Source organism: Blennius ocellaris (genome assembly GCF_963422515.1).
Source record: "Blennius ocellaris genome assembly, chromosome: 8".
In the NCBI taxonomy this organism is placed as follows: Eukaryota; Metazoa; Chordata; class Actinopteri; order Blenniiformes; family Blenniidae; genus Blennius; species Blennius ocellaris.
This window is the reverse complement of record NC_137657.1, coordinates 27330381-27357243: the sequence shown is the minus strand read 5'-3', so window position 1 is coordinate 27357243 and position 26863 is coordinate 27330381. Positions and strand designations below refer to the sequence as shown.

The 26863-nt window shown below is 47.9% G+C and overlaps 1 protein-coding gene across 1 annotated transcript in view; it reads right to left on the bottom strand.

The window, feature by feature from the left end:
* vps13b (vacuolar protein sorting 13 homolog B) overlaps nt 1-26863 on the bottom strand; it is a 328731-nt gene that overhangs the window by 1320 nt on the left and 300548 nt on the right. Inside the window, 18 exon segments of the mRNA XM_080500575.1 lie at nt 746-995; nt 2040-2094; nt 2097-2141; nt 3358-3534; nt 4909-5079; nt 6180-6356; nt 8405-8633; nt 8920-9081; nt 10844-11015; nt 11017-11331; nt 11973-12091; nt 13841-14037; nt 14130-14257; nt 15765-16057; nt 18275-18421; nt 18898-19086; nt 21066-21273; nt 25379-25549. Coding sequence (XP_080356701.1) covers nt 746-995; nt 2040-2094; nt 2097-2141; nt 3358-3534; nt 4909-5079; nt 6180-6356; nt 8405-8633; nt 8920-9081; nt 10844-11015; nt 11017-11331; nt 11973-12091; nt 13841-14037; nt 14130-14257; nt 15765-16057; nt 18275-18421; nt 18898-19086; nt 21066-21273; nt 25379-25549 — 3205 coding nt within the window.

The following is a 26863-nucleotide window of genomic DNA, read 5'->3' as shown; positions in this document are numbered from 1 at the left end:
GGGAAATTGTTTTGAAATTGTTGTGTTGCAGCAATCTGGTTATACGAATATTATAAAATACAATAGAATATAAATAATAGCAAAGAATAAAAATATATCAAAATATCTGGGTATAAGACATAAAGTAAAACACAGAACGGAACCTGGGCACTTAGAAAGAAGCAGGAGATAAAAGCAAGATAAATAAATAGTAAGGTGCAGTGGCAGAGCCATTAGAAGTAGGCATTATATAATAATAATAACAATAATACAGATAATAACAATGTGTAATAGTGTATAATACTCGTGTATAGTACTACTAATAATGGTAGCAATAACATAACAATATATATATTTATATCAGTAATAATAATAATAATACCAATGGCAATAGTGTACTTGCACATGTATAAATATATGTATATGTACATGCAATATGCCATATGAAATATATGATATAATATAAGTATCAATGTAATTTAGTCCAGGTGGTGATGATTGAGGCTCTGACGGAGGTAGAAGAGTTAAAAAGTCTTATTGCCGTGGGCAGGAACATAATAACCTTGAATATTTACTGTGTGATTGTGCTGCATCACGTCACATTTCCTATTACGTCGTGATGAATTGACACCACACGTCCCTCTAATCATCAGGTGTCTTTTCCCCACAGCGTTGGAAGAAATGAGTAAATCTATCTCCTCAATAAAGAATCAGTGCTTTAAGCGGCCTCTCTGATTTCCACCGGGGTTACAGTCGGGGGTCTCACCTCAGCGTCGCTGGTGACCGGCTGCTGCTGCAACGTGAGCGTGAGCTGGTCCTGCTGGCCCGCCTCCTGCTGACACCCCACCTCGGTGATGGGGAAGGCCTGCTGCTGGGTGTCCTCGCTCAGGCTCACCACGAACAGCACCTCGGAGGTGAGCAGCAGGCAGCCGGCGTGCTGCTGGCCCGAGCCGCTGACGATGGTCACCTCCAGGGCCATGTGCAGCTCCGGCCGGCCCAGCGACTGCAGCATCTTCCTGCGGGGGGAGACGGCGGAGCGTAGTGAGCAGACGGCCGGACGACCTCCGCACGCGACCTCCCGACCCCAACGTGTCCGCAAACGTCCTGCAATTTACAATTTCTGGGAAAGCGTTGCGCGAGGAAGCCCAGCGTTTCGGCCATGTTTTTTCTCCGACGGGGTTTACTTTGGACGGGCAGGTGTTCCCGTTTGCGGAGCAGATGTGGAGGCGGGGGGGTGGGGGGGGGGGGTGGGGCACCCCGAGTCTGTTCAGTGTTACTCTGCTCTCACAGTCTGACCCCTGCAAGCGTCTGGGCTACCTGCAGTAGTAACAATAATTGATGGACGCCTGATGCAAAGCAGTCTGACGGCTCCGCGGCGCGGATGAAGCCACGGGGGAGCGTTAGCTCAGCGGCCGCGTATTTATCCGTTTTCATCCCCCCCCCCCCCCCCCCGACCGTTAACTCTGCTAATGTGGACCCGTCACGAGAGTTTGGATGACAGCGGAGTCTGCTATTGACGGCAAATGTTTGATCGCTATGGCAACCAGACTAATGGAAGGAAAGTTCCTGCGAAGATGCCACAAATGCTTCTTTCTGCAGCGGAGACAGAAACCCCCCCCCCCCCCCCCCCCCCTCATAAATCTTTATTGGAAGTTGCGTATCTGATGCTGAAGGGGCAGAGGGAGGCGATGGCACCGGGGAAACATCTCTGCACAGACTCAAAGTCAAATAACAAGAACCTCTCGAAGCCAGCGGCTTTGGCAGAGTGCTTGTGAAAACCTTTTACCGCGGCTGAATGAGAACAAGGCAGGGCAGGCTGGCTACCATCTGTGAGATCAAGGTCAAACATCTTCTAGGGGGGGGGGGGGGGGGGGTGGGGGGGCGGTGGGGGGAGGGGGACTTTTTTTTCAAACAAAACAGCAGAAATGATGAGAGGCCGGAGGGAGAGAGAAAGAACAGCCCGTCTTGGAGAGAATCCAAGAAAAGCAAAGAAGGAGAGGCAAGAACACATGTGACGACTTCCGAGAGGAGGAGGAGGAGGAGGAGGAAGGACGTCGTACCACACGTATTTCAGGTGGCTGTTCGGGGCCAGAGCAGACTTCTCCTCTGTCGGCAGTAGAGCTGTTTGGGAAGCTGCCACAGTCCGGCTCCGTGGAGGATCCCTGCAAACACAAGGAGGAAGCGTCAGGACCAGGATCAGGATCAGGACCAGGACCAGGACCAGGATCAGTACCAGGGACACACACGGTCGGCTGATGGAAGGTTAAAGAGTCCGTAAAGCTCAACTCTGGGTGTTCACACTGCAGCTTTCTCCTTCCTCAGTCCAAAATCGATCACATTTAGGCTCCATTTACACAACGCGTCAAGTGAAATGCATCTTTTTTTGTTAAAATATGTTTCAGAAACTCTGAAAATGGTGTAGTTTTCATGGTGGGCCACTAGTGGGTGCTGTTGTTTGTTTTCATAATGAAAGTAAGCACACACAGACAGAGTCGGAGCGTTTCCAGAAAGCTTCACTTTTCACTGTTTCAGCTTTAAAAACTGACCCTCAAGCACCATGAAGGTTTTCTGTTTTCACGTGAAACACCTGAACCGTGACGTCGTGCGAACGGGGCGTCACTGAGCAGGTAAATCTGAGGTCAGAGGAAGAACAAGACGAAGAAGACCTCCAAGTCGCTCTCATGACAAACAGATAAAACGCAGTTCCACAGCCATCGTCAGCTGTTTGTCTTCATGATCAAGACACGAATGGAGATTCGTATTTGAAATGCCTGATCTTCAAAACGCAGTCGAGGACCGGGTGAGGAGGACGACAACGTCAAACATGAGTCGAGGAAGTCACAAGACTTTCTGGCCCTTGAGAGAACAACTGCAACTTGACAAGGACAAACTATTTACTGAATCTAAGAATATGTTTAAACCGACCGACCAAGGAAGGTTCCCATGTTGGAATAATGGACCTGCTGCAGGGCTTTTTGGTTTGAAGTGGAAATTAAGAATTAAGAAAAGAAAATATATTGCTAAACTGACTGAACAAGCTACACAATTTTTATTTTCCATTTTAAAGGAACCAAAACAAGATTATTATATTGTCACAAAGAGCGTCATCACGAGTCTGTTACTGTAATATAACTCAAGTAGAAGAACGAGAGATAAAACTCCTGATTCAAAACTTGTTTTTGTGCCGTCTAAAAGAAGCTTAAGAACACCGACATGTTGTTTTACGGATTTAAAATCTCTCCACTGATGGATTCATGAGTTTCCTGACTCCTACATGTGTTCACTGTTGCCTGCGGCGCTTTGCAAGGTCTCTGCTGATCCGTGACCCCCCGCTGTGCAGCAGAGTCAAATGTAACGCGGAGACTCGGTAGTCTTTACCGTATCCCGTCTGCGACACGAGCTCAGCCGCTCCCCCGATGGGCTTGGTGAAAACCCCCACGATGCCTTTGCCCACGCCGGAGATCATCCCTCTGGCCTTGGTGCCGGCCGAGCTGTGCGTCTCCCAGTTCCTCTGGAAGTTCTGCATGGGCTGGTCCACGATTCCCGCGATGGCCCCTGAAAGACAGAGACTACACTTTTAAACACGCGGAGCATTCACACGCCACTTTAGCATTTTTTTTTTTCCAGAACAAACAAAGACAGACGGATCCTGAAACATAAAGAGGCGTGAGACAAAGATCCAGATAGTATTGGGCCGTCTTCATGTAACTGACTTCTATTTGTATGTGATGAAAAAAGGGAATAATAATAAGGGAATAATTACAATAGTGGTAAATAAATAACACATGCTGGAAACAAACTCCATGAAACCCAGGAGGAAATTGATCAAAATGCTTTTATGTGATCACGTATCGTGCAAACCTAGATCTCTGTGTTGTATGTGTGTGTGTGTGTGTGTGTGTGTGTGTGCGCGCATCATTATAGGAATGCTTGTAACATGAATGTAGGCACTTGGGTATGAAGTACATTATTGCATGTATGTAATTATCTTAATTACATACATTATTAATTATTAATCTGTTACTATTTCTTATGTTATTTTATCTCCTCTGTCTCGAGTCAAACATTTTTGTTTTCTGAAACTCCGTCTAGACCAGGGGCGTCAAACTGATTTTAGTTGAGGGGCCACATCAACCTAATGTGACCTCTGGAGGGCCGAACGAGTCAAACATAACATTAAACTGCAGATATGGACAAATGCAAAGTCTTTCCTTCTTTTGATCCTTTTGTAACTGCAAGAATTTTCCAGTCTATTCCGAAATATACACATTAAAGGAAATCAGATATTATTATATTTGCAACAACAAAAAACACCCTCAGTCACCTGTACCTGGATATCATATTATTAGTCAGGATTAAAACAATTGGTCGTCATCTGGACATTTCTTTGAGTTTACGTGTCTAAAGTATCACTTCACATAAATTGGACTGATTGTTTTATTGTGAAAGGTGTTGCGTCATGTGACCTCCACAGATGCATTAATGTCGGGGGTCAAATTCTTACCAAGGGCGGTTTTGTATATCATTTTTGACAATCTAGTGTTTTTAGATCAGCCTCTGTCAGTTTTCATGTTTATACTTTAAAAAAAATTAAAAAAAATCACATGGCGGCCGGATTAGATCCTCTGGCGGGCCGCTTCTGTCCCCCGGGCCGCGTGTTTGACACCCCTGACCTAGAAGCTCCATAGAGCTTCCTAGGATGTCCCTTTTTTCACAGTGTCACAAAGACGTGCAAAACACTATAATGTATCTGGGAACTGTGATGTTGTGAAGAATAAAGAACTGACAGTGAATCTCAGGAATCCTAATCCACATATTAGTTTTTGCTGCCCTCTGCCTGCTGACGGAGCCTCTGCTTCTCCTCCCGGAGGAGGACGACCCTCATTCACAACGCTCCAGTTGCAATTGAACCGACTCTAGCGTACAGACCTAACAGGCTGATTCCCAGGCGAGACAGTCCCTGTCTCAGGCCGTCTCCGAGGCTCTCCGGGAGCTGCCGCCGCCACTCCTCCTGCCGGGTGTAGTGCTCCTCGTCCAGAGACAGGCGGTCCATGTTCCTCGCCAGGCTGGTCGCCAGGTTAGTGATGGACGTCAGCGTGCCTGAACACACAGTGTGATAATGAGTCGGGTTAAATGTGTCCTTGGCTTGAAGTCCTAGTGAAATGAAGATTCGACCTCCAAAACACTCTGGCTGTCGCTTCTAGGGACATTTTGTTATGCTAACTGGTCCAAAGGGTAAAATGTTAAAACACGGCAATCTGTGAGAAAATAGCCGAGGAACAGCGGTATTCCCACTGCTGGGCGGAGCTTCTGACAATAACAGAGTGACGTCACGAGTTGTGCACACGCCCAAGTTGTGTTTACATTATGGAGGATCAGAGTTTTGACCACGAAGAGGCTGAATTTAACCATATTTCATCATCATCATCATTTCAAACCCAGTGATTGATGAAGACACAGAAGGGTCGTTCTGCCATCGGTGACCCCGTCTGGAACATGTTTGAGGAAGCAGAAGACGCTTCGTCCTCCATTCGTCCTTGTCTCCTCGCCTCAGCAGCCGCCAGTTTTCACCTTTGAGGCTCCTGACTTTTGGCAGAACGACCGGCTTCCTGGATCATGTCGAAGCGCTTTTCTGACTGCGGAATCACCGAAGATGAGTCCAGGTGTTACTTGATCGTCTACTAGCCACCCGAGCTCGTGCGGCTAGCGGCTCCCGCTAGCCGCACGAGCTAACGGCTAGCCACTCCCACCACCCGTGCTCCTTTTCTCCTCTCTCGGTCTCTTCCAGGCTCAATCTTTCATCAAGGCTCATAAAACACAGACTATAACTTCAAAACACTGTTAAAACTTGGATATTTAAGAGGAAACAAGCCGATATAAACACAACAGATCGAGATCTGCACAACTCGTGACATCACGCCCATGAAGAAGGATTCCCCCGATTTCGGCGGCTGGAGATTCAAAATTCAAATAACTTTGTTATGCGACAACAGTGGTGGGGCAGAGTCGGAGGAACCTTAGAAGTAGAACCCCAACTATCGTCTTTTGCAAAGTAGTGTTTTACATTTCACTAGGACTTTAATGGTCGATTATCAAACCCGAGCTGAATCCCGTGAGCTCTGCCGCTGCGTCGGCTTTCTCACGTCGCAGCTTTTGGTCGTCGCTCCTCAGGGCACCGACCAGAAGGAGACGCGTCTTACCTTTGGAGATGTGCTTGACGAAGGACGTGGTCCCCCTGGACACGCCGCTGACGAAGGCCCCGGGCCCCCGGGTCAGGCCCTCGTACGGCAGGCGGAAGAAGTCCGACACGCCGTTCCCGATGCTCCGCACCAGGCTGGCGGGGCTGCCCAGGATCTCCAGAGACCCCACCACCCAGCCTGAGACCCAGGAAACACCGGACCGTCACACTACTGATCACTGCATGAATGTGGCTCGTGGGACAAAGAAGAATAGTTTGAGCTGGAAAATATTTAGATCACTGTGATAACTGTATTATAAATGTAAAAAAAAAAAAAAAAAAAAAAAAAAATGTATGTAGCACTAACAAGGGTATTGTATGTTTCTCCCCACCAAGTCTTTCTCTGTCTTTCCTCTCCTCTCCTCTATTCTTTCACCCCAACCGGTCCACACACACACACACACACACACACACACACACACACACACACACACACACACACACACACACACACACACACACACACACACACACACACACACACACACACACACACACACACACACACACACACACACACACACACACACACACACACACACACACACACACACACACACCCTGCATGACATCATGCATGTGCCACAGTAAGATTTACGGCCTCCTACTATCTCACCTCCCTGGTCCAGGCGTGGCGCCCCCTTCAGACGGCACGGCTCATTGATATTTATTTGCTGACGATCGCGTGGCGGAAATCAAACAGCCGCCGCTCTGCTCTCAGTCTCTGTCAATTTGCGCTTGACTGATGGGCTCTAATGGGAGCAAGGCGGCTCCAGCGGGGCCCTCGCGGTTCTTTCTGCTTCGTCTGGTTCTCCCGGTTGTGGTTCTGGTGAAGCGATCGGGGGTCCTGACGGGAGCCGATGTTTACAGCGCCGAGTCGCGCTTTTAAACGCACGCACATCTCGTACATGTACGTGTGCGTGCGTACGCACAAGAGTGCGTGCTTTTCAATGCTCTGCACGAGGCACGTGCAAGGATTTACGCCCATGGGTTGCACGTGTGATCGAAGTGCCGCACGTCCTCCTGATAATCGGACCCAGAATGCACTGCTTCCCGGGACGAGCCGAGGCGACGCGTTGAAATACGAGCAGAGACGAGGACTCTTTAACGAGAGGCGGCGGAGAGGAGGCGTCTGACCGCGGCGGTGATTTCTGACGTGGGAGCGGCGGGGGTTAAATCGCACCATGTGTCAAGCCGACGCTGACGAGGCGGGGGGGGGGGGGGGGGGGGGGCGGCGAGGAGCCGCGCCTCCGGCATTGGTGGCCGAGTGGCACACACACACACACACACACACACACACACACACACGGGCAAGAGGGTGAACTGGAAGTCATCCGTCAAGACTTCCATGTTCAAACTGTGAATAATGGAGGGAGTGAAACACTTTCTCAGGCCTCCGGCAGCGGCTCCCGGGGGCCAATCACAGCTCGGCTTCAGTCTGGGAGGGAGAGCCAACGGCAGCCGCTCTCAATCCGTCACGTCGCCCTGCTGTCCAGCTGAGTTGACGCACCATGGATCTGAGTGACGGGGCCCTTCATCGGAGGTCAGGAGCCTCAGTAACGAGGAACAACCTGCACACGTGCTCGCCAGCCCAGTGTGAGGACGTCTGCACGCCTGCAGCCCGCTGTGATGTGCAACAGGTGAGAGGGAATCAAACGGCAGCGTTCCCATGTGGGCCCGGCAGGGTTCCTTCACCGCCTCGTCTTCTCCACACTGCATTTCTTTTTTTTCTGCTACGAATCAAAACATGCTGGGGACTTTTGGCTTCCTCCACCGACTCCCTGTCCAATTTAGAATTGATTTTTAAGATTCTACAAATGGATTTTTAAAGCTTTTCTGGGTCTGGACTCGGCTTGCTGCAGGAACAAAGGCGTCCAGCTCTCTTAGCTTCAGCGTCACAAGTTATATATCTCACATTTACCTGAAGGCTGTTAAATTATCTTAATATGTGTATATTTTCCACTTTTTTTGTTTACCTTTGAACCTCTCGCCCCCTTCTCCTTTAAAACGGTTCCATGTGAATTGTTTTCACATGTATTTATCACTCATTTTCCCTTTGATGTTGCATTTGGATGATTGTTTTTTTTTTTCTTTTTTTCGTTGGAGGGCTGTAAAAGGTAGCTTTTTAAGAGCTGCTACATAAATGAAGTGAGTTATTAAAGGGCCCGCTGCAACTTAGCAGCCTACCGGCTCTGAAGAGGGCTCCCGCGGCGTAGTGCATGGCCAGGGCGTGCACCAGCTGCCTGGCCGTGGTGCACAGCGGCCCCCGCTCGAACAGCGAGAAGGACAGCGGCGTGTGGTCCGAGGCGATGTACAGCTTCAGGGAGGCGTGGATGCTGACCAGCAGGTTGACGGGCTGGATGGCGAGCCGCTGCAGCCGCACGGGGTGGACCAGCGCCTGCACCGACTGCAGCACCTTGAACACAGAGCGCCGCAATAACATCGGGATCTCGGCTCGGGGGATGGGGGGGGCTTTTTAATCACAACAAGCGAGCTGCCATGTGCAGAAAGAAACAACAACAGTGCATTATTGCCCACATCATTTGTAGGCCCGCTGTGAGCCGTAATGAGGCTGGATGCAGCCTCCGGTGTGCCTGGCACGGCCCCGAAGTTTCCACTGCGCTAATAGGATAATGAGAGCGCAGTGACTAAAGCAGAAAGCACGCGGCTGAATAAAAAAAACAAAAAACATAATGGTGCACCTGTTCGGGGAGGACGGGCGCCGATCTGGGCTCCGTGCCTCGCCGGGACCCGGCGCCCGGGGCAAAGGTGCTCTCCGGGATGTAGGTGTGGAACAGCGTCTTTATGTAGTAAACAAACGTGTCCTCCAGGTAGACTCTGGCCGGCTGCAGCTGGAAGGCGACCTGAAGGTGGGGAGCGAAAAAAAAAAAAAAAAGCAAGACGAGGCGTGAGAAGCGCTACTTCAAGCAGCAGCACCCCCCTTTCGAAAAGAGAGGCGAGCGATCTGGACAGATGTATTACCCGTCTCTTACACACAGTGACAGCTGCTGAAATGCTTTCAAGTGTCTCTGGATGTGTTTTTTGGCCAAAGTCAAGATGAAATCATACAAAAGTTAAACAACTTGTAACACTGTGCTGGAGCGTTTCCAGCAGGGCTGCTTTTAACTACCAGCTACATGACGCAAGAAAGAGGAAAAGACAACATTTTCAGCATTGATTACTTGTTTTTCTTCGTCTTCATCATGTTTGCATTAAACTCGGGGAGGGTTTCTGCAAGTTTTGATTGGTGCCACTGTGTTTACAACATCAGATTGAAAGACTAAAGAGCTTTCTGATAAAAAATGCATTGGAAAAGTCAAAAGCAAGTTTCCACTGATAAACTTCGGCCCCGTTTTCGAGCGATAACGCGTCGTGTTTGTGTTTCCATGGCAACAGAATGAAAGTAGAAGAACACGTTGAGCCATTAGTGGCTGTTTTCCTCACAAAACCACACAATATGCTATAAACATGGTGAGGACACGGATATTTGTATGGACAGACGACCAAATTGCACAGTTGTTACAGTGACTGTCAGCTATAAAACCACCGAGTCCCTGGAGAATCTGGACGGGGAGTCTCGACACTCTGGTAAACAAACAATATTGTTATTGTTCTTCTACTCGCACATGTTCAGAAGAAGTGTTTACCGCGGCCGTTGGTAAATAGCAGCGAGCATTTCTCCCGTTTACACGGCAGCGGAGTCGGAAGCATTTTCAAAAAGTTGGGCTTTCAGTGGCTCTGAGCACCACTGTCATGTAAATGGACCTGCTGCAGGGTGTCACTTAAAGCAGGGGCGTCAAACTCATTTCAGTTGAGGGGCCACGTCCAACCTGATCTGACCTCTGGAGGGCCAACAAGTCAAACGTAACACATTAAACTGCAGATATGGACAAATGTCAAAGTCTTTCCTTCTTTTGATCCTTTTGTAACTGCAAGAATTTGCCAGTCTATTCTGAAATATACACATTAAAGTTAATTAGATATTATTATATTTGCAAAAAAACCCCCCAAAAAACCCTCAGTCACCTGTATCTGGATATCGTATTTTTATTCAGGATTAAAACAATTTGTCATCATCTAGAAATAGTTTTGACTTTACGTGTCTAAAGTATCACTTCACATAAATTGGACACCTTTATTGTGAAAGGCGTTGCGTTATGCGACCTCCACAGATTGCATTGATTAATTCTGACCAAGGGCGGTTTTTAATGTTATTTTTGCCAATCTAGTGTTTTTAGTTCAGCCTCTGTCAGTTTTCATATTTATACTTTTTTTTTTTATTTAAAAAATCACATGGCGGGCCGGATTAGATCCTCTGGCGGGCCGCTTCTGGCCCCCGGGCCGCATGTTTGACACCCCTGGCTTAAAGCCATTGGATAGTTTTTTTTTTCACCTGAAAGGCAAGAAACCTCATTCTGGAGCTTCTTCAGCAATGTTTGGGATCTCATCTTCTCTACACCGGCAACGCATTTACACATTTTCACGCCGCTGCTCTATTCCTGATCGCAAGGAGTTTCGAAAAGTGCCGCTTGCGTGCGACGAGGCGGTTCGCGGTGGAAGAGAGCGAGAGGCCATGTGAGGACAAGGAGGAGAGAGAGAGAGAGAGAGAGAGGAAGGGAATCTGACCTCCTCCACCGTGCAGCGGTCTGCAGCCAGCGTCAACCTCAGCTGCAGAAAACAGGAGCGCCTGAACTCGTCCAGCGCCTCGGGGGACTCGCAGGGGTTGGCGTCGCTGCTCCACGGGCCCCCCGCGTCCGCCCCCCCTCCTCCCCCTCCCCCTCCCCCCCCCTCTCTGGTCCTGGCACAGCAGGACGGGGAAGTGGAAGCTCGCCCGGTTGTACAGCTGGTTGTCCACCTGCAGGCTGCAGCAGTAAACCTCGATCAGGGAGGCGTCGGGCGTCAGGGCCGAGGCCGCGGCGCCCTGCTCGGGGGTCGGGTCGGACGGCGGCGGCGGGAGGAGGAGGAGGTGGGGGGGCGGGGCGGGGCTCAGGCTCAGGAGCAGCTTGGTCAACGTGAGTCTGAGCAGCTCCACGGGCCCGGCGGGACTGGTGATGTCGTCGCTCAACGCCACGCTGGCCTCGCTCAGGAGGACTCGGACGGACAGCCGGGGGAACCTGAGGGTTCAACAGAAAACGATGGTGAGCGTGCGGGCCTCGGACGAGGCGGAAGAGACACTGGGTGGTTTTCACAGTTCACAGGCTCAGACGGGACTGAAAGTCGTGTCTGATCATCCCGATTACTTGCAGAGGACGGCGGCGCACCGCAACCATTCGTCTTGAGCCGACGTCTCACACTCGCTTCCTCCTACAGCGCATTAGCAAAGCTCACTGAGGTCATTTGTTTATATTTACTCAATCTGCGCTCGTATTAATACACCGGCTCTGCCAAAATAACAAGGCAGCGCGAGTGCTGATGTAATGGAATAAAGCTGTATTGTGATGTTCTACTGTACAACTAATTTCACTCATGACAAAACAAGAAGGTTTTATTGCCCTCCTGTGGTGAAAAGCAGGCCTCCTCCTTCACGTCTGGACCGGAGGAACAACTCCTGGCTTTAGAAAACACGGCTGGTAACAATAATGAGCGCGGAGCAAATTGAAGCGAGAGCGATTGGAAGGCATGCATGCGGGCGACGTACCTCCAGGTTAAGGAAGAACAATGAGCAGCAGCTGATTTGTTATGGCTCAAATATGTAGGGGAGCATTAAAAAAACAAACTTGCAACCATTAAAAGTGGGGGCCTGCGCAAAACGTACCTGCTGTGCCGGCTGATGACGGCGTCGGCGCTGCCCTCTGGCGCCAAACACAGAACCAGGGTGCCTCGCTGGTACAGCACGTCCACGTAGAGGCAACCGAAGCCCGGCAGGAACACCACCTGCAGATGGAGGTGTGGGGGTGGGGTGGGGGGTATTTAGTTACACGTGTAAGTTTAACCTGCACCGCTGCAGGTTGGGAGTCTGAGCCGCACACACACACTCGTGCGTCACCGCCGAACGCTTCTCCCGGCAAGCCATAACAAGTGTGACCTCTGACCTCTCGCCGCCGCCACGGAGGTCAAGCTCAGACCTCACGGTAACCAGAGATACGCAGCCTCTGCCTCAACCCCAACCTCACCGCTGCCCAGACACAACACCAAACATCACACACACACACTGAGCTAACCCAACACCACTGCACACACACAGGCTGTCGCCACGGTGGACGTCCCCCCTCCCCCCCCCCACTAGGGGGCACCAGAGAGCTTCGGAGGTGCAACCTCCTTTTCCTCCAACCTTAGTTTTTGATCAGGATTTCTTGGATGACATTTGAATAAAAACAAAGAAGTGGAGAATGAAAACCCAAATCGTTTATCAGGATTAACACACAAGTTTAAATGATGATGTGAGCGTCAGTGCAAGGCCAGATGTGCGAGACCAGCTGAGGACGCCACCGAGAGACCTGTCCTCATCGCCACCTGCAGAATTTACGAGTTTGGGTGAGGGGGGGGGGGCTAGACGGGTGCACACACACACACACACACACACACACACACACAAAGTGACGTGAACAAGCTCTCTACAAACTGTGTAATCTTGTAATGAAGCAAACGTTTTGTTTGTTGACATAAACGATGGAAAAATCGTCTGGAAAACTTCAGGGGAAAATGTATATTCAAGAGATTTACTTACAGGTCTAAAGTATCTGATTGAAATTAGTTGTGTAATTTGAAACATCAGCAAACAACAAAAAAACAAAAAAAAAAACCTGTGCTTTGCATATAAAAACATAACGACTTCTGGCTCCGGCTCGCTGCGATGGGGGCCGTTTGGTTATCACCGGCAGCCGTGATGTCATGCCCTCTATTTTACATCTGCAGCAATTAAGAAGGCGAGCGCTCTCATCCCAGCAGATGTTCTTATGACAGAGGTGTTATTCCATGTATTTATTAACCCATTAAGAGCAACACGCGAGCGATACGTTTCTCTACAGCTGGATGCGACCAGCCTTAACCCTCCATATGTCCATATGGGCCTATGGACTAACCAGTGCGTCCTCGTCACATGACCGTTTGAAAAGGCAGTAGCGTCACAGCACAGCGTCATCTGGTCCAGGGTTTCAATCCGTGTCGAAAGTGCAGATATAAAACTACAAGCTCGTTTTTAAATGATGTTGATCGCCCAAATAAAAGTGGAGATATAAGGAAAAATATGTGTGACCTTTTATAAATAGTTTTACAAAAACGCCTGTGGCAGTGCTTCTATTTCACTGTAAATATCTGTATAGAACTGTTTTTTCAGTCCTATTTTGATCAATTTTAGTTAATTATAGTTTAGATTTACTTCACAAGTAAACAAAATGATTCGTTAACCATGTCTGTGACTTTTATAGTCAATAAATCTATGTTTTTACCACCCGAATTTGTAATTTTATGGTGTTTTTAGATCCACTGTTTTAATACAGTATGCCAAAGTGATGAAAATACTTCAGAAATGCATTTATGAGGTTGTCCTGAACAAAATGACACCAAAAAAGGCAAGGTTTAAGGATTTTATATCTGAGATATAAAGGAAGAATCAATTGTAGTGAAAAACGGCCGGCTTCAGGCCCCAGAGGGTCAAAGAGGAGCGGGTGAACATGGGTGTACCTGGGTGCCGGGGCAGTTGACGTCTATGGGGTCTGTCCAGTCGGTGGCGCCGTGGTCCGAGACGGTCCTCAGTCGCAGTGTGGGCAGAACCTCTTTCTGCCTGCACTCGGGGAAGCTGGAGCGGTGGTGGTAGAGCTCGTGGTGCAGCGAGCAGTCGGGCGGCAGAGGCCGGCAGGGCACCTCGGTCCTCGGCGCTTCTGCAAGAGTCGACGGGGGAGAGAGAACGAGAGCGCGGCTTAGAACTGCCAGTCGGCGGACTCCCGCGGCGGCGACGTCACGCCTTCCCTACCTTGGACGGTCTCCTTCAGCAGCAGCGGGACGGGGCACTTGTTGTGGATGAGCATGCGGGGACTGGGGTCCTCGTTGAGGGTGAGGTACGTCACGCCCAGGTGCTCCTGATAGGCCAGGACCACGGCTCTGCAAACACATCGGCACAGACACACCTGTGACGTTCACCCAAGTGAAGTCGGTGTTGCATCTGTTGTGTGTGTGTGTGTCCATATTTGTGTTTGTTGTTTCTGTCGGTGAGCCTGACGATGCTGCATGTGTAACGGAGTTAAAAATGCACTTTATTTATTATTATTATTATTTTCAATTCATGTTTATTATTATTATGTTGAGTATTTGTGAATTTTATCTCAATAGTTTGTTTTGCTTTATTTTTGAATTTTTGAACTTTTTGAAATATTTCAACTTTTGTGCAACTTTTTTCCAATGTTAACGGAAACTTTTACACTAGCTATAACTTCTTCAAATCTTAACCGATTTCAACCATTCAACTTTTAAACTGTTCAACTTTTTCAACTGTTGCAACTTTTTGAAACTTGTGCAACTTTTTGAAACTTATTCAACTTTTTGAAACGTTTTTAACTTTTCAACTTTTTGACACTTTTTCAACTTTTTCAACTGTTTCAACTTTTTGAAACTTATTCAACTTTTTGAAACGTTTTTAACTTTTCAACTTTTTCCACTTTTGTTAACTTTTCCAACTTTTTTCTACTTTTTCAACTGTTTGACACTTTTTTAACTTTCTCAACGTTTCAACTTTTTGAAAATCGTGCCAATTTTTTGAAAATCGTGCCAATTTTTTGAAAATCGTGCAATTTTTGACAAATGTGTAACTTTTTGAAAATCGTGCAATTTTTTGAAAATTGTGCATTACAGTTTGCCAGCAGCATTCACACTATCATGCATTTGCCGCGGAAAATGCAGATCATCTAGTTTTATGTTCAGAACCAGAGTGGAGGAAGGCCAGTGGGAAGATTAAGTGTATTTTTAATCTTTTCTACAGGTATGTTTTAAGTTTTTCATTCTATTTCCGTTCATTTGTTCCACCCCATGTATTGTATTTATGTACTTAACAGATGGCAGTATTGCAAATTTTGTATTTCATTTTATTTCATTGTTCAGATTTAATGTTCAAAATGTACTTTTTAAAATGTTGGTCAGTGTTGGTTTTAATGGCTGAGGAACCAGAGTGGAGGAAGGCCAGTGGGAAGATTAAGTGTATTTTTAATCTTTTCTACAGTGAGTAAATCGAGACTGAAGGACACTCAATCGACTCATCATGATTTCAAAGTCCAAATCACACCCGTTGCACACGAACGCCGCAAATGAGGGAAGATTCAGCAGTGAAAGATGAAACGCCGACGCTCACGATCCCGTTCAAATGCTTCCATCACTGTTTTTTCTGGTGCCTGAACACCAACCGGGCAGTTTATCAGAAAACAAGGTATTTAAAAAAAACAAGAGGCATGAGAAGCGCGGGACATGCAGGGGAAAAAGCGGCCGTGGAAACTTTGAGGGCATTTCTCCTCCTGCTTCATCTCCAGCGCTTAACAAAGTGTGACTTGCCCGCGGCGCGGCACCAGGCTCTCAATGGACTGTCGCATCCAGCAAACCGCCGACGTTCCGCTTCACCCACCTGCTGCCGGGGCCGCCCCCGGAGCCCGCCTCCCCGGGGACGCACAGGCTCTGCCTGGGGAAGTCCGGGCGTACGGGCGCGGGGAGGCTCCACGCCGCGGGCCCGGCGCCCGCGTCCGGGTCCGGGTCCGGCGGCGAGCCGAGGAGCAGGTATCTGACCGGCAGGGGGAAGTGGACCTTTCCCGCCGCGCCGGTCTGGAGGAGGTCCCAGCAGGGCACCGAGCACGGCTTGGCCGGGGACGGGTGTCCCCGGGGGGGGAGGGTGAACGAGGCCGTCTCCGGGATCTCGCAGGCCTGCGGGGAGCAACGGAATATTAAGATAGGAGGAAATGAGAGAAAAAAAATTCCAGTAGAAAGGAGGATGCGAGAGGAGAGAGGGAAGAAACGAAGCAAGAGGGATGCAACTGATTACAGCAAGAAGATACATGGTGGAACCGCATTGTTATTGTTCCCTCGTCTCGCTGCCTCCGAGCTTAGTTGCTAAATTGGTAGCAGAGACGTCCTGCTGCGCCGGTTTAGCAGTGCGCAGGGGAGGACTACTCGGATTAGCCACTGAGCATGTTTGAATAGAGCAACTCGAAAGGCATTCCGAGCCCCGTTTGTGGTCTGTGTTATTGTTAAAGCCCATCGCTCGCTCTTTAGTCTTTTTTTTTTTTCCTTTCAAAAAAAGGTTTTTCAGTCAATTAGCGGCAACTGGCAAGCTGGGCCTTCCTCCTATAAGGGGATCTGAAGGCTCGTTAAATGACATCACAGCATTGTTGCTCTCTTTGGGGACAAGCAGCAGATGAAAGCAAGAAGGCAAACCTGCATCCAATTCTGGGTGTTTGTCTAATGTCCCTATGAAGTGCCATTGCCACATGGTGAGAGCGACGGGGGGGGGTGGGGGGGGGGCATGATATGATGGAAAAACGGCTTGCGACATCCCAGCCAAGTGTACATGTGGTAATGCAGGGGTGAACGTACAGTGTGTGTGTGTGATCTGCATTGGGAGTATATTGTATAACTGAGCTTTTTTTTTTTTTTTGTTGCAATTTTTAGCAACGCAGTACTGACATGAGTTTGTGCCAAATACCAGCACAGGCCTGTCAGCTACAAAGCAGCACGACGGAGATCCAGCTGTTTGCCCTGGATTGATATCGCTGCACCGCTAAACACTGAATTTGTCCACGGTCATGCACATTATCCAGGCTAAGGATACGGGGCAGGTTGCTGCAGTCGACGCCAGCTGACGTGAAGCCAAGAGAAGGAAACACCCTGAACACGCTGTACACGCGTGCGCAACGCTGAACGCTGACTGATTGCCACATGTGGTGCGTTCGCTCCGTCGGGCAGCTCATTTGTGAAAACGCGAGGGCGGCAACGTGAACTGACGGTGCGCCAACTTCAGGTTTCTTCTATTTCAGGTTTCTTCTATTTCAGGTTTTCTCCGAAGTGTGATGAAACACACAGGAGATATTCACTGTACGTAGAGATTCCACGAAGAAGAACCGTAACGTAAGAGCATTTAAAGTCCTAGTGAAATTAAAATTTGACCTCCAAAACACTCTTGGTGTCGCTTCTAGGGACATTTTTTAAGGTAACTGGCTGAAGGGTAAAATGTTAAAACACGGCAATCTGCGAGAAAATAGCCGATAAGCAGCGGTATTTCCTCTGCTGGGCGGAGCTTCTGACAATAATAGAGTGACGTCACGAGTTGTGCACACGCCCAAGTTGTGTTTACATTATGGAGGATCAGAGTTTTGACCACGAAGAGGCTGAATTTAACCATATTTCATCATCATCATCATTTCAAACCCAGTGATTGATGAAGAAGACACAGAAGGTCGTTCTGCCATCGGTGACCCCGTCTGGAACATGTTTGAGGAAGCAGAAGACGCTTCGTCCTCGTCTCCTCGTCTCCTCGCCTCAGCAGCCGCCAGTTTTCACCTTTGAGGCTTTGAGGCTCCTGACTTTTGGCAGAACGACCGGCTTCCTGGATCATGTCGAAGCGCTTTTCCGACCCCGCGGAATCACCGAAGATGAGTCCAGGTATTACTTGATCGTCTACTAGCCGCCCGAGCTAGCGGCTCCTGCTAGCCACTAGCCGCGCAAGCTAGCGGCTCCCCCCGCCTGTGCTCCTTTTCTCCTCTCTCGGTCTCTTCCAGGCTCAATCTTTCGTCAAGGCCATAAAACACCGACTATAACTTCAAAACACTGTTAAAACTTTGATATTTAAGAGGGAAACAAGCCGATATAAACACAACAGATCGAGATCTGCACAACTCTTGACGTCACTCCACGAAGAAGGATTCCCCCGACTTCCTCGGCTGGAGATTCAAAATTCAAATAACTTTGTTATGCGACAACAGTGGTGGGGCAGAGTCGGAGAAACCTTATAAGTAGTAGCCCAACTATCGTTTTCTGCAAAGTAGTGTTTTACATTTCACCAGGCCTTTAAATCTGCAGGCCACCATGATGTGTTTGTTTAATGAGCTCATGACAAGACAAAATAATAAAAATGTGCAGGATCACCTGGTCGTCGGATCCCAGAGCCTGGCTGGTGAGCAGAGGCCGGTAGTGTACGGCGTACGGAGTGTTGTTGATGAGGATGGTCCTGTCCTCGATCTGGAGGATCTGGATGCCGTGTCTCACCGCAGACGACACGCAGAACTGACACAGCTGCAGAGGAAACGCACACAATAAGGACGGACGTTAAACCAAATGGATGTGCGATAACGTCGACACTAAAGTAAAACTACAGTTACATTTGGGGCTTGAGGGCCTCCAGAACGGCACCGCTCTGTCAAATGTGTGGCAAGAAGTTCGGCAATGTCATAAAATATGTTAAATGGAAGCTTTTATTAATGAAAATAGTTACGAAATAGATCCTGCCTTCAGAAAGGTGATTATTTATCATAAAGGCAGTTGAAGGCAGAGCTGTTGTATTGTGATTACATCAAAGTGTACCTGTCGTCACTTGCTATATATTATAATAACTCTCCAAAAAGTAGATTTTGTCTTACATTTCTCAGCTAAATTGTATTGTTCTCGTGTAAAAAAAAAAACATTTTACCGTTTCATGCAGAGGCGACAGAAAACAAGTCACCGTCACATAAACCCACAAACTCTGAGTTTTGACTTGTGCTTTCTCAAACCTTCTGTTTCCCGGGAGAAGCTCCCAACGTCACGTCGGCTTCTACGTATCCCTCCTCGTCCAGGGTGACCACGTCGGCGCCCGAGCCCTCCTTCCAGCGAGGGGAGGTCAGGTCGTGGACCAGCTTGAGGGCCGTGGACTTGTGCACGGTGTTGGTGTGAGCCCAGTAGATACCGATCTGGAAGGCCTCCTGTTTGTTGGAAGCAGAAACACACGGAAAATGATAACTGGAGGGTGATCAGTCAAGTCGCCCCTGTTACTTAATTTAAAAAAAAAAAGTGATTTCTAGGAGAGTTCACGTAGCGCTCGGCTGTGGTTCGACTCCCGACAAGAGAAATTTCGGCATGACATAATGTGCGAGAGCCTCACAGAGGCTGACGACGCACCGGTTTTTCTGCACGGATCATGAAACATGCCGATCAGAATAGCAGGCCCTCGCCCATTAAACGCTTCGGCCGGAGAGCTGCAGCCACGGGAAATAACAGCGCGCCATGGCAACGACGCTTTTATTTGTTTGTGTTTCACAGGCTATTACACGTTCACAACATTTTATTTTGTCTCTTTGTGCTGAAGCGTAGTAGCACTTGCTCTTTGATATACTATCTCCCAGCTTCGCCCGAGGTTAGTGACAGAGGAGTCAATGTGTGTGTGTGTGTGTTATGTTCCACAGGGGGAAAACCATGTCCAGACTACTTCTTCTGATCTCAGAAGCCAGTGAGAAGACGTGCCGGCAGCGTACGGTGACAGAGCTTGGCTGCAGCCGGGAACTCGGGCAGGGAACATTGTTGTAATGCAGCTCTGGCGAATGAGCTCAGGTTTTTGTGCTTATTAGTCCAGACTTGAAATGAGAAAAGAGCCGGTTTCACAATCATGACTGTAACGCCACAAAAGAACATCCAGGTCATGATGCAGAGACACAATATATCTCCAGCCCGAGCATTAGGATCACTGCACATCATAATGGGACGTTATAATGGGAGATCCTGGCCGGCGCACAGCCTATTAATGTCTTTCAGAGTCGGGATTAGTTTTATTGGGAAAGTAGTTTCGCCTGAGCAGAATTCCGCTGCGATGGGAACGATGACTTTCATGCAACATGAAACCTGTGCGGTACCGTGGTAAATGGAGTGTCAGCATTATAGCGCAAATGTACGAAAATGAAGAACAGAAACGATGTTTGAAGATTGGCTTACTTGTCCCGAGGACAAGTGAACATGTGAAAACAACCGAGTGACTTCATTGTGGACTTGGACGTCGCATATTTAGAATGAGGAAAAACAACTGGGGTGGACTTCAGGAGACGAGGCTGCTCAGCTGATAGAATAAATCATAAAGTACCCCATTAAATCCCATCATGTTCAATGAAAGGTAATTATTTTAGGGAATCTGGGATGAACTCTGAGGTTATTTCAGATCAACCGGGAGTGGAAGTTTCCCGAGCCTCTCTTGGATTTCAGGAGTTTAACATTTTTTGGAATCTTAAAAAGAGGCGAGTCAGTATTTGATTCCTGCAACAAAACTACAACTTTTCAGCGTTTACATCAAATGTGTACAGTTAATTCCAAAATATAAACGTTGAGGATGTGAGGATGTGGGCGTGTTGAACATGAACATCCTGTCTCCAAAAATATAAAAAGGTAAACTTGCAAAGTTAAGCAGTGGGAGAAAAAAAGACAAAGATGGACCTGTCAAAAAAAAAAAGATTGTATAAACAGAGGCTATAAACATGGCTTCATAGAAGCGATGGACAAAAATGTGACGTTTTGGGGTAAAAAAAACAAAAAAAGAAAAGCCAACTGAAGTTTAAAAGCTGAAGCAAAGAGTTCATCCTCATCTTTACAGAGAAGAACTAAGAAACTGCATTTCACATATCGAGTGATATGAGGCTCCTTCAATTTTCTTTTTTTGAAAATGGTACGGGTGTGGCGGCGGGTTCGTCGGTTTGGGATTCGCTGGTTTAGATTTCCGTCCAATCAAGAAGAAAGAAAATCTGATTAAAGACCATCCAGCTGTCATTTTACTTCTGTGTCATTCCCCTGATTCTGTCCCCTGATAGATTACGAAGAGAAGCGAAGAGCAGAAAGACAAGAACAGTTTTCCCTCAACGCGTGTCTCAAAATGCTTTCTTTTAAGGATTTGACCTTTTTTTTTTTCCCCACGACACCCTACCTTGAAGTTGGGGGGCACGATGACCTTCCCCGCTGGGATCTGGAGCACGATGGTCTCCCCTTCGAACAGCCAGAGGTCCCACTGGGAGTCGTTGGCCAGCAGGGCCCAGGGGAGCAGCTCCACCAGCAGCGTGTTGAGGCCGGGTTTCCAGCAGGACAGCTTCACCTGCATGGGGCTGTCCCACTGCGCGATGGCGTCCACGCCCGTCCTGTGAGACGCAAGAACACAAGGAAATCAGTACCGGAGTACATCAGTCCAATGAGAGACGCCGATCCAGCTTTAGTGTGACTAAAGCTCTCCTGTATGTTCAGGGAAGTAAATATGATGTGGAATCTGTAAATCAGCTCGACTTATATATATATATATATATATATAAAGCAGCGTACAGACTTTAATGTCGCTTTAAAGTCCTAGTGAAATGAAAATTCGACCTCCAAAACACTCTGGCTGTCGCTTCTAGGATCCTTTTTATGCTAACTGGCCGAAGGGTAAAATGCTAGAACATGGCAATCTTCGAGAAAATAGCCGATAAACAGCGGTATTTCCGTTGCTGGGAGGAGCTTCTGACAATAATAGAGTGATGTCACGAGTTGTGCACACGCCCAAGTTGTGTTTACATTATGGAGGATCAGAGTTTTGACCACGAAGAGGCTGAATTGAACCATATTTCATCATCGTCATCATTTCAAACCCAGTGATTGATGAAGAAGACACAGAAGGTGGTTCTGCCATCGGTGACCCCGTCTGGAACATGTTTGAGGAAGCAGAAGACGCTTCGTCCTCCATTCGTCCTCGTCTCCTCGCCTCAGCAGCCGCCAGTTTTCACCTTTGAGGCTTTGAGGCTCCGGACTTTTGGCAGAACGACCGGCTTCCTGGATCATGTCGAAGAGCTTTTCCGACTGCGCGGAATCACCGAAGATGAGTCCAGGTATTACTTGATCATCTACTAGCCACCCAAGCTAGCGGCTCCCACTAGCCACTAGCCTCCAGCTAGCCGCTCCCGCCGCCTGTGCTCCTTTTCTCCTCTCTCGGGTCTCTTCCAGGCTCAATCTTTCGTCAAGGCTCATAAAACGCCGACTATAACTACAAAACACTGTTAAAACTTCGATATTTAAGAGGGAAACAAGCCGATATAAACACAACAGATCGAGATCTGCACAACTCGTGACATCACGCCCACGAAGAAGGATTCCCCCGACTTCCTCTGCTGGAGATTCAAAATTCAAGTAACTTTGTTATGCGACAACAGTGGTGGGGCAGAGTCGGAGAAACTTTATAAGTAGTACTCCAACTATCGTTATTTGCAAAGTAGTGTTTTACTACTTTAAGTGATTCTTTGATTGTAGCACCATAAAAGCACCGAGTTGTGAAACAGGTTAGGAGGAGAGTTGCCAGTGGGATCACACGCGAGACACACACAAAAAGGCCGACACACAACCGCCATTTTCCAACATTTCTCTGACACATCAGTCATTTCATGGTAATCATTGTCTCACCGGTGCCAAACAAATAGTTCTCTGAAGTTCAAAGACTTCAAAGGCGGCCGATTCCCAGTTTTCTCCCCGTCTCCCACAAGGTCGGCGGGCCGCCGCTCAAACGACCAACCTGCCATTTCAAACTAGTCCCAAACGCCAAGCCCCGGGCTGAGAAACGGCCCCAGAAAAAAAGGCTCTCGGCACAACTTTCTCTTTACCGTTTACTGGTGTTTATGTTAGCGTGTGCGGTTAAATAGGCAGCCGGCCTTGAGGCTGAGGACGGCAAAGAGCAGAGCTCATAAATCATATTACAGAGCTCACAAAAAAAGGTAATTGAAAGAAATGTGCTCAGCAGCTTCTGTCAAAACCCACTAACTGTGGAGCTGAGGCTTTTAAAAGTGTGAATTTTGAGAGACGACTGCTTTGAACACACACACACACACCCATACGCACGGCCTGCGCTGCCTGCAGCTCGAGCTTACCCTAGCCCCAACCACTACAAGATGTTTGTTTAATGATTGTGGAGGTGCCTCGCTGCCATTAAAAAAAATCCAACGGAGAAAGGAAAATAACATTTACCACTTTCAACTTCCTCTGCCCCTTTAAGACACAATATTTACACACTCCCTGCCAGCGAGTTCACTCGCCTCGGTTTCCCCCACTGTGCCAGGGAGACGACGCGCTCTTTCCAAATGGCGAACCCCATCGCCGTTATCAACATTAAGGGGAAAATATACAAATTAAACTGCGGTTTTCCCGCGAGCCGTCCAACTCCTGAGTGTGTTTGGAGATAGAAATCAGCGCTATTAATCCACTAATGACACTTCTTCCCGCTTCTCCTCTCGGCGTTTTCCCTTGATGTTCCTGCAAGAGTAGCGGCCCCGCCGGCCAAACGGCCACTTTCGGAGACGGGAAGTGTGTTTTGGCCTCGAGTCGTCGTCCCGCGGGGAGAAGAGAGAGGCCTGGGTGTCAGGGAAACTGCAAAATCACATCAGATACGAGGCTTCCTCTGGTGGTCAGCAGTTTTGAATGTGTGCGTACATAGGCGGAGAAACAATGCATGCATGTGCATGTGCATGTGCATGTGCATGTGTGTGAAGAGTGCAGAGAAACCCAGGCGACCACAGGCAGACATGTGGCCCACATGTCCGGCAGACCCGCCGGGACTCTTTGTAACTGGGAGCCTGTTGGGAGACGAACATGTGGCTCCGTCTTCTCCTGCTGCAAATCAAAATGTGATTGCCTCGTGACAAAAGACGGTTCCCAGAGGTTTTTGTCCCCCCTCCCCCGCCCTGCGGCGTAACACCAGTTCGCCAACGGGGCCACATGTGCATCCACACCTACGGTAACGCCGCGGGGCCGAAGCCACGTGGCCGAAGCCACGTGGGAGAAAGTGCGACGTCGACCGAATCGACACCTCGAGCGTACGAATCGACGGTCTTGACGCGCGGTCGCGGCACCGAGCCGTTTTATCACGTGAACAAAGAGCGAGCAATAAAGGAAACGCTTCCCTTGTTAAAGGCTCGCTTGCACAACTCTCTTGCTTTGGCGGAAGCCGACGACAAAAGAAAGGAACGCGCTTTGTGGCTCCAAATGAAAAAATTGTGCGAAGAGATGGTCCGTTTAATGTACGCCACAGCAATAAAGATGAAAAAGGGTTATAGATGCGGAATTATTAAGAGTCATCGCGAGGCGGCGGCGTGTTGTTTCGGGGCGGATTCACGACGCTGTGTGTGTGTGTGTGAGAATCTTTTTAACTTGCACTACTCGCCATTATTATATATCCTCGCCCAGTTCCAGTAACAGAATGTGAGTGGTTTGTTTCTAGGGTGTGTTCACACTTCGCTCTGAATAACACGGAGCTTTGACGGGGCTGCCAGAGGTGGCAGGAGTACTGACACTCTTCTTTTAAGTAGAAATACAGATTATTAGTGGGAATAGACTCAAAAAGAAATGACTCAACTTCTTCGCTGAAGAAAAAGTGAAAACTGCAGGGTCTGACATGCAAAAGGAAAAAAATATTTTTTTCCTTTAATCGATGCACGATACATGTTTCAGGGTGTCAAACACACTCAATATGACTATTGTTATTATAATGTTGTGTTAATCAGGAAAGAAGATGGATGGATGTGTTTTGCAAAGACCTCAAGTTAAATTGGTTCTCAGTTTTGAATCAGAAACATCATTTTGATAATATTCACGAATGATTTTGTTTTTTGTGTTTAAAATCAATCAATCAAACCCTAACTCTATTCTATCACAGCCTGCAGCTTTAAGTTGGATAAATGTGAATCTTCCTCATAGAAGTAAAAAAAAAAAAGAAGAAAAAGATCCAGTTTCAAACAAGAAAGTTAAAGATATTTCTGTTTAAGTCATTGCGTAAAAGTAAAACGTTGGAAAAAAAATTCTCAAATAAATTAACTATACTTTGAGATTAGCCTCTGAGGACTTCTGTTCATGTTGTGGAAGTTTAATTGTTCCAGTTTGAACTGTACTACAAAGGAAGGAGCCAAAAGTCCCTTGGATTAAAAAAAACAAAAAAGTGTTTGTCGATGAAACTGCAACTGTTTATTTGAAGTGTGAATGAGGCATCAGAGCACTGCGTCACTCTCCTCTTTGGTGTGGTGACCCCTCCTCACGGGGAGTCTGGAGCTGGTTCATCACATCCATCCTGCTCACGGCAGCGCTGGCGAGTCACTATGTCACATAATATATCTTAATAAAGTGCAATTTTTCTTGTTTGCATTGGACGTTGACGACATCATTGTGTCACCTGAAGTATTCCGAGAAAGCTTTGATCCTTTGATGTAGAATTCATGCGAAATAACCCTGGATTACCTGTCCGTGTCTTTGGAGATGTACGGCCACGAGGGCTGACAGGAGCTCTGCGGTCCGTAGAAATCCGCCAGGATGTGTCCGGGGTGGTCCTCGCTGCCAGTCTTGTTGACGATCTGCTTGATGAGGCTGGTGGAGATCGGCACGGCGCAGTGCGAAGCGTCTTCATCCTCCCTGAGACCCGGAGCACAAACAGAATCACTACTTCCATATCCATATCATATTGAGACGGGGGACAAGCTGGACAACATGCAAATTGCCAACACCTGCTGGGAGATCTGCTGGAGAAACATTGCAAGATGTTTTTTTTTACTACACACATCCAGAAATGACAACAAAGCCCAAAAAAAAAGAAAAAAAAAAAGAGAATGACTGTTTTTACTGTTTATGGAAAACGTGGCCTTTCCAATTAAAAAAAGAGAATTTTAAAGAGAGATAATGAAACAGAGTGCAGCCCATTCCACCATCTTGGGTCTCAAAGCCAGAAATATATTTCCCCCCCAAATCCTAAAGTTTCCCCAAAGTTGGACTTGGAAGCATGTTTACTCAAATTATGTCAGAAACAATTAAATCGTATTTTTTTTTATTTATTATTATTTATTTCCCAATGAAAGAAGACATCTCCTGACAGCAGCTGACTATTCCCATTGTTCCGTTCGGTGGAGTCGGAGTGACCGAAGGCTAAACTCCACTTTTACCCCAAAGAGTTGAAGCGGGTTGAGTCTGACTTTCGTTGCGCTTAAAAAAAAGAAAAAAAAAAGAAGAAAATCTTGTACTGCAAAACGCTAATACAGAAAGATCAAAGAAAATCCAGAAAGATCAAAGAAATAGTGAAAGGGGAGTAAATAATCCTATTGGCTTCAGACAATTATGGGTGTTTTTTCTTTTTCAAAGAAACAACGAAACATTGCAAAAGCTTCCTGTCTTTTCTCCAGACAGGCTGAATTGACTGAATTCACTTTATTAACGGGCCCCATTGTGCTACGAAGGAGCGCCGGATCTATTGCTTTTGGATCCGGGGCGGGACGAGGTGTTGACGGGAAGCTTCCCATTCAAAGCTGATTGTGACCCTCAGATTTCGAATGTTGTGGGCAATAAGAAGGAGAGTCGAGACGAGACACCAGGACTCTGGTTCTCTTGTGTCTCTGCTCTCCACCTCGCCCATTACAGCCCACAGCTATGTGTAATTACAGGAAGGAAAGATGAGCTGTTGACCAGCGAACATTCATGATTGGATCTGTCCTAGAGGTTTGGGACCGGGAGGCTTGTGTGGATGCATACTGTGTGTGTGTGTGTGTGTGTGTGTGTGTGTGTGTGTGTGTGTGTGTGTGTGTGTGTGTGTGTGTGTGTGTGTGTGTGTGTGTGTGTGTGTGTGTTTACAGTTGTGGCTTGTGGTGTGTTTTTTTGAACATGTGAGGGACGGATTGAGTTTGGGGGGGGGGGGGGGACGAGACAGGGGACGATGTAAGTTTGTGCGGTTTCGACGGG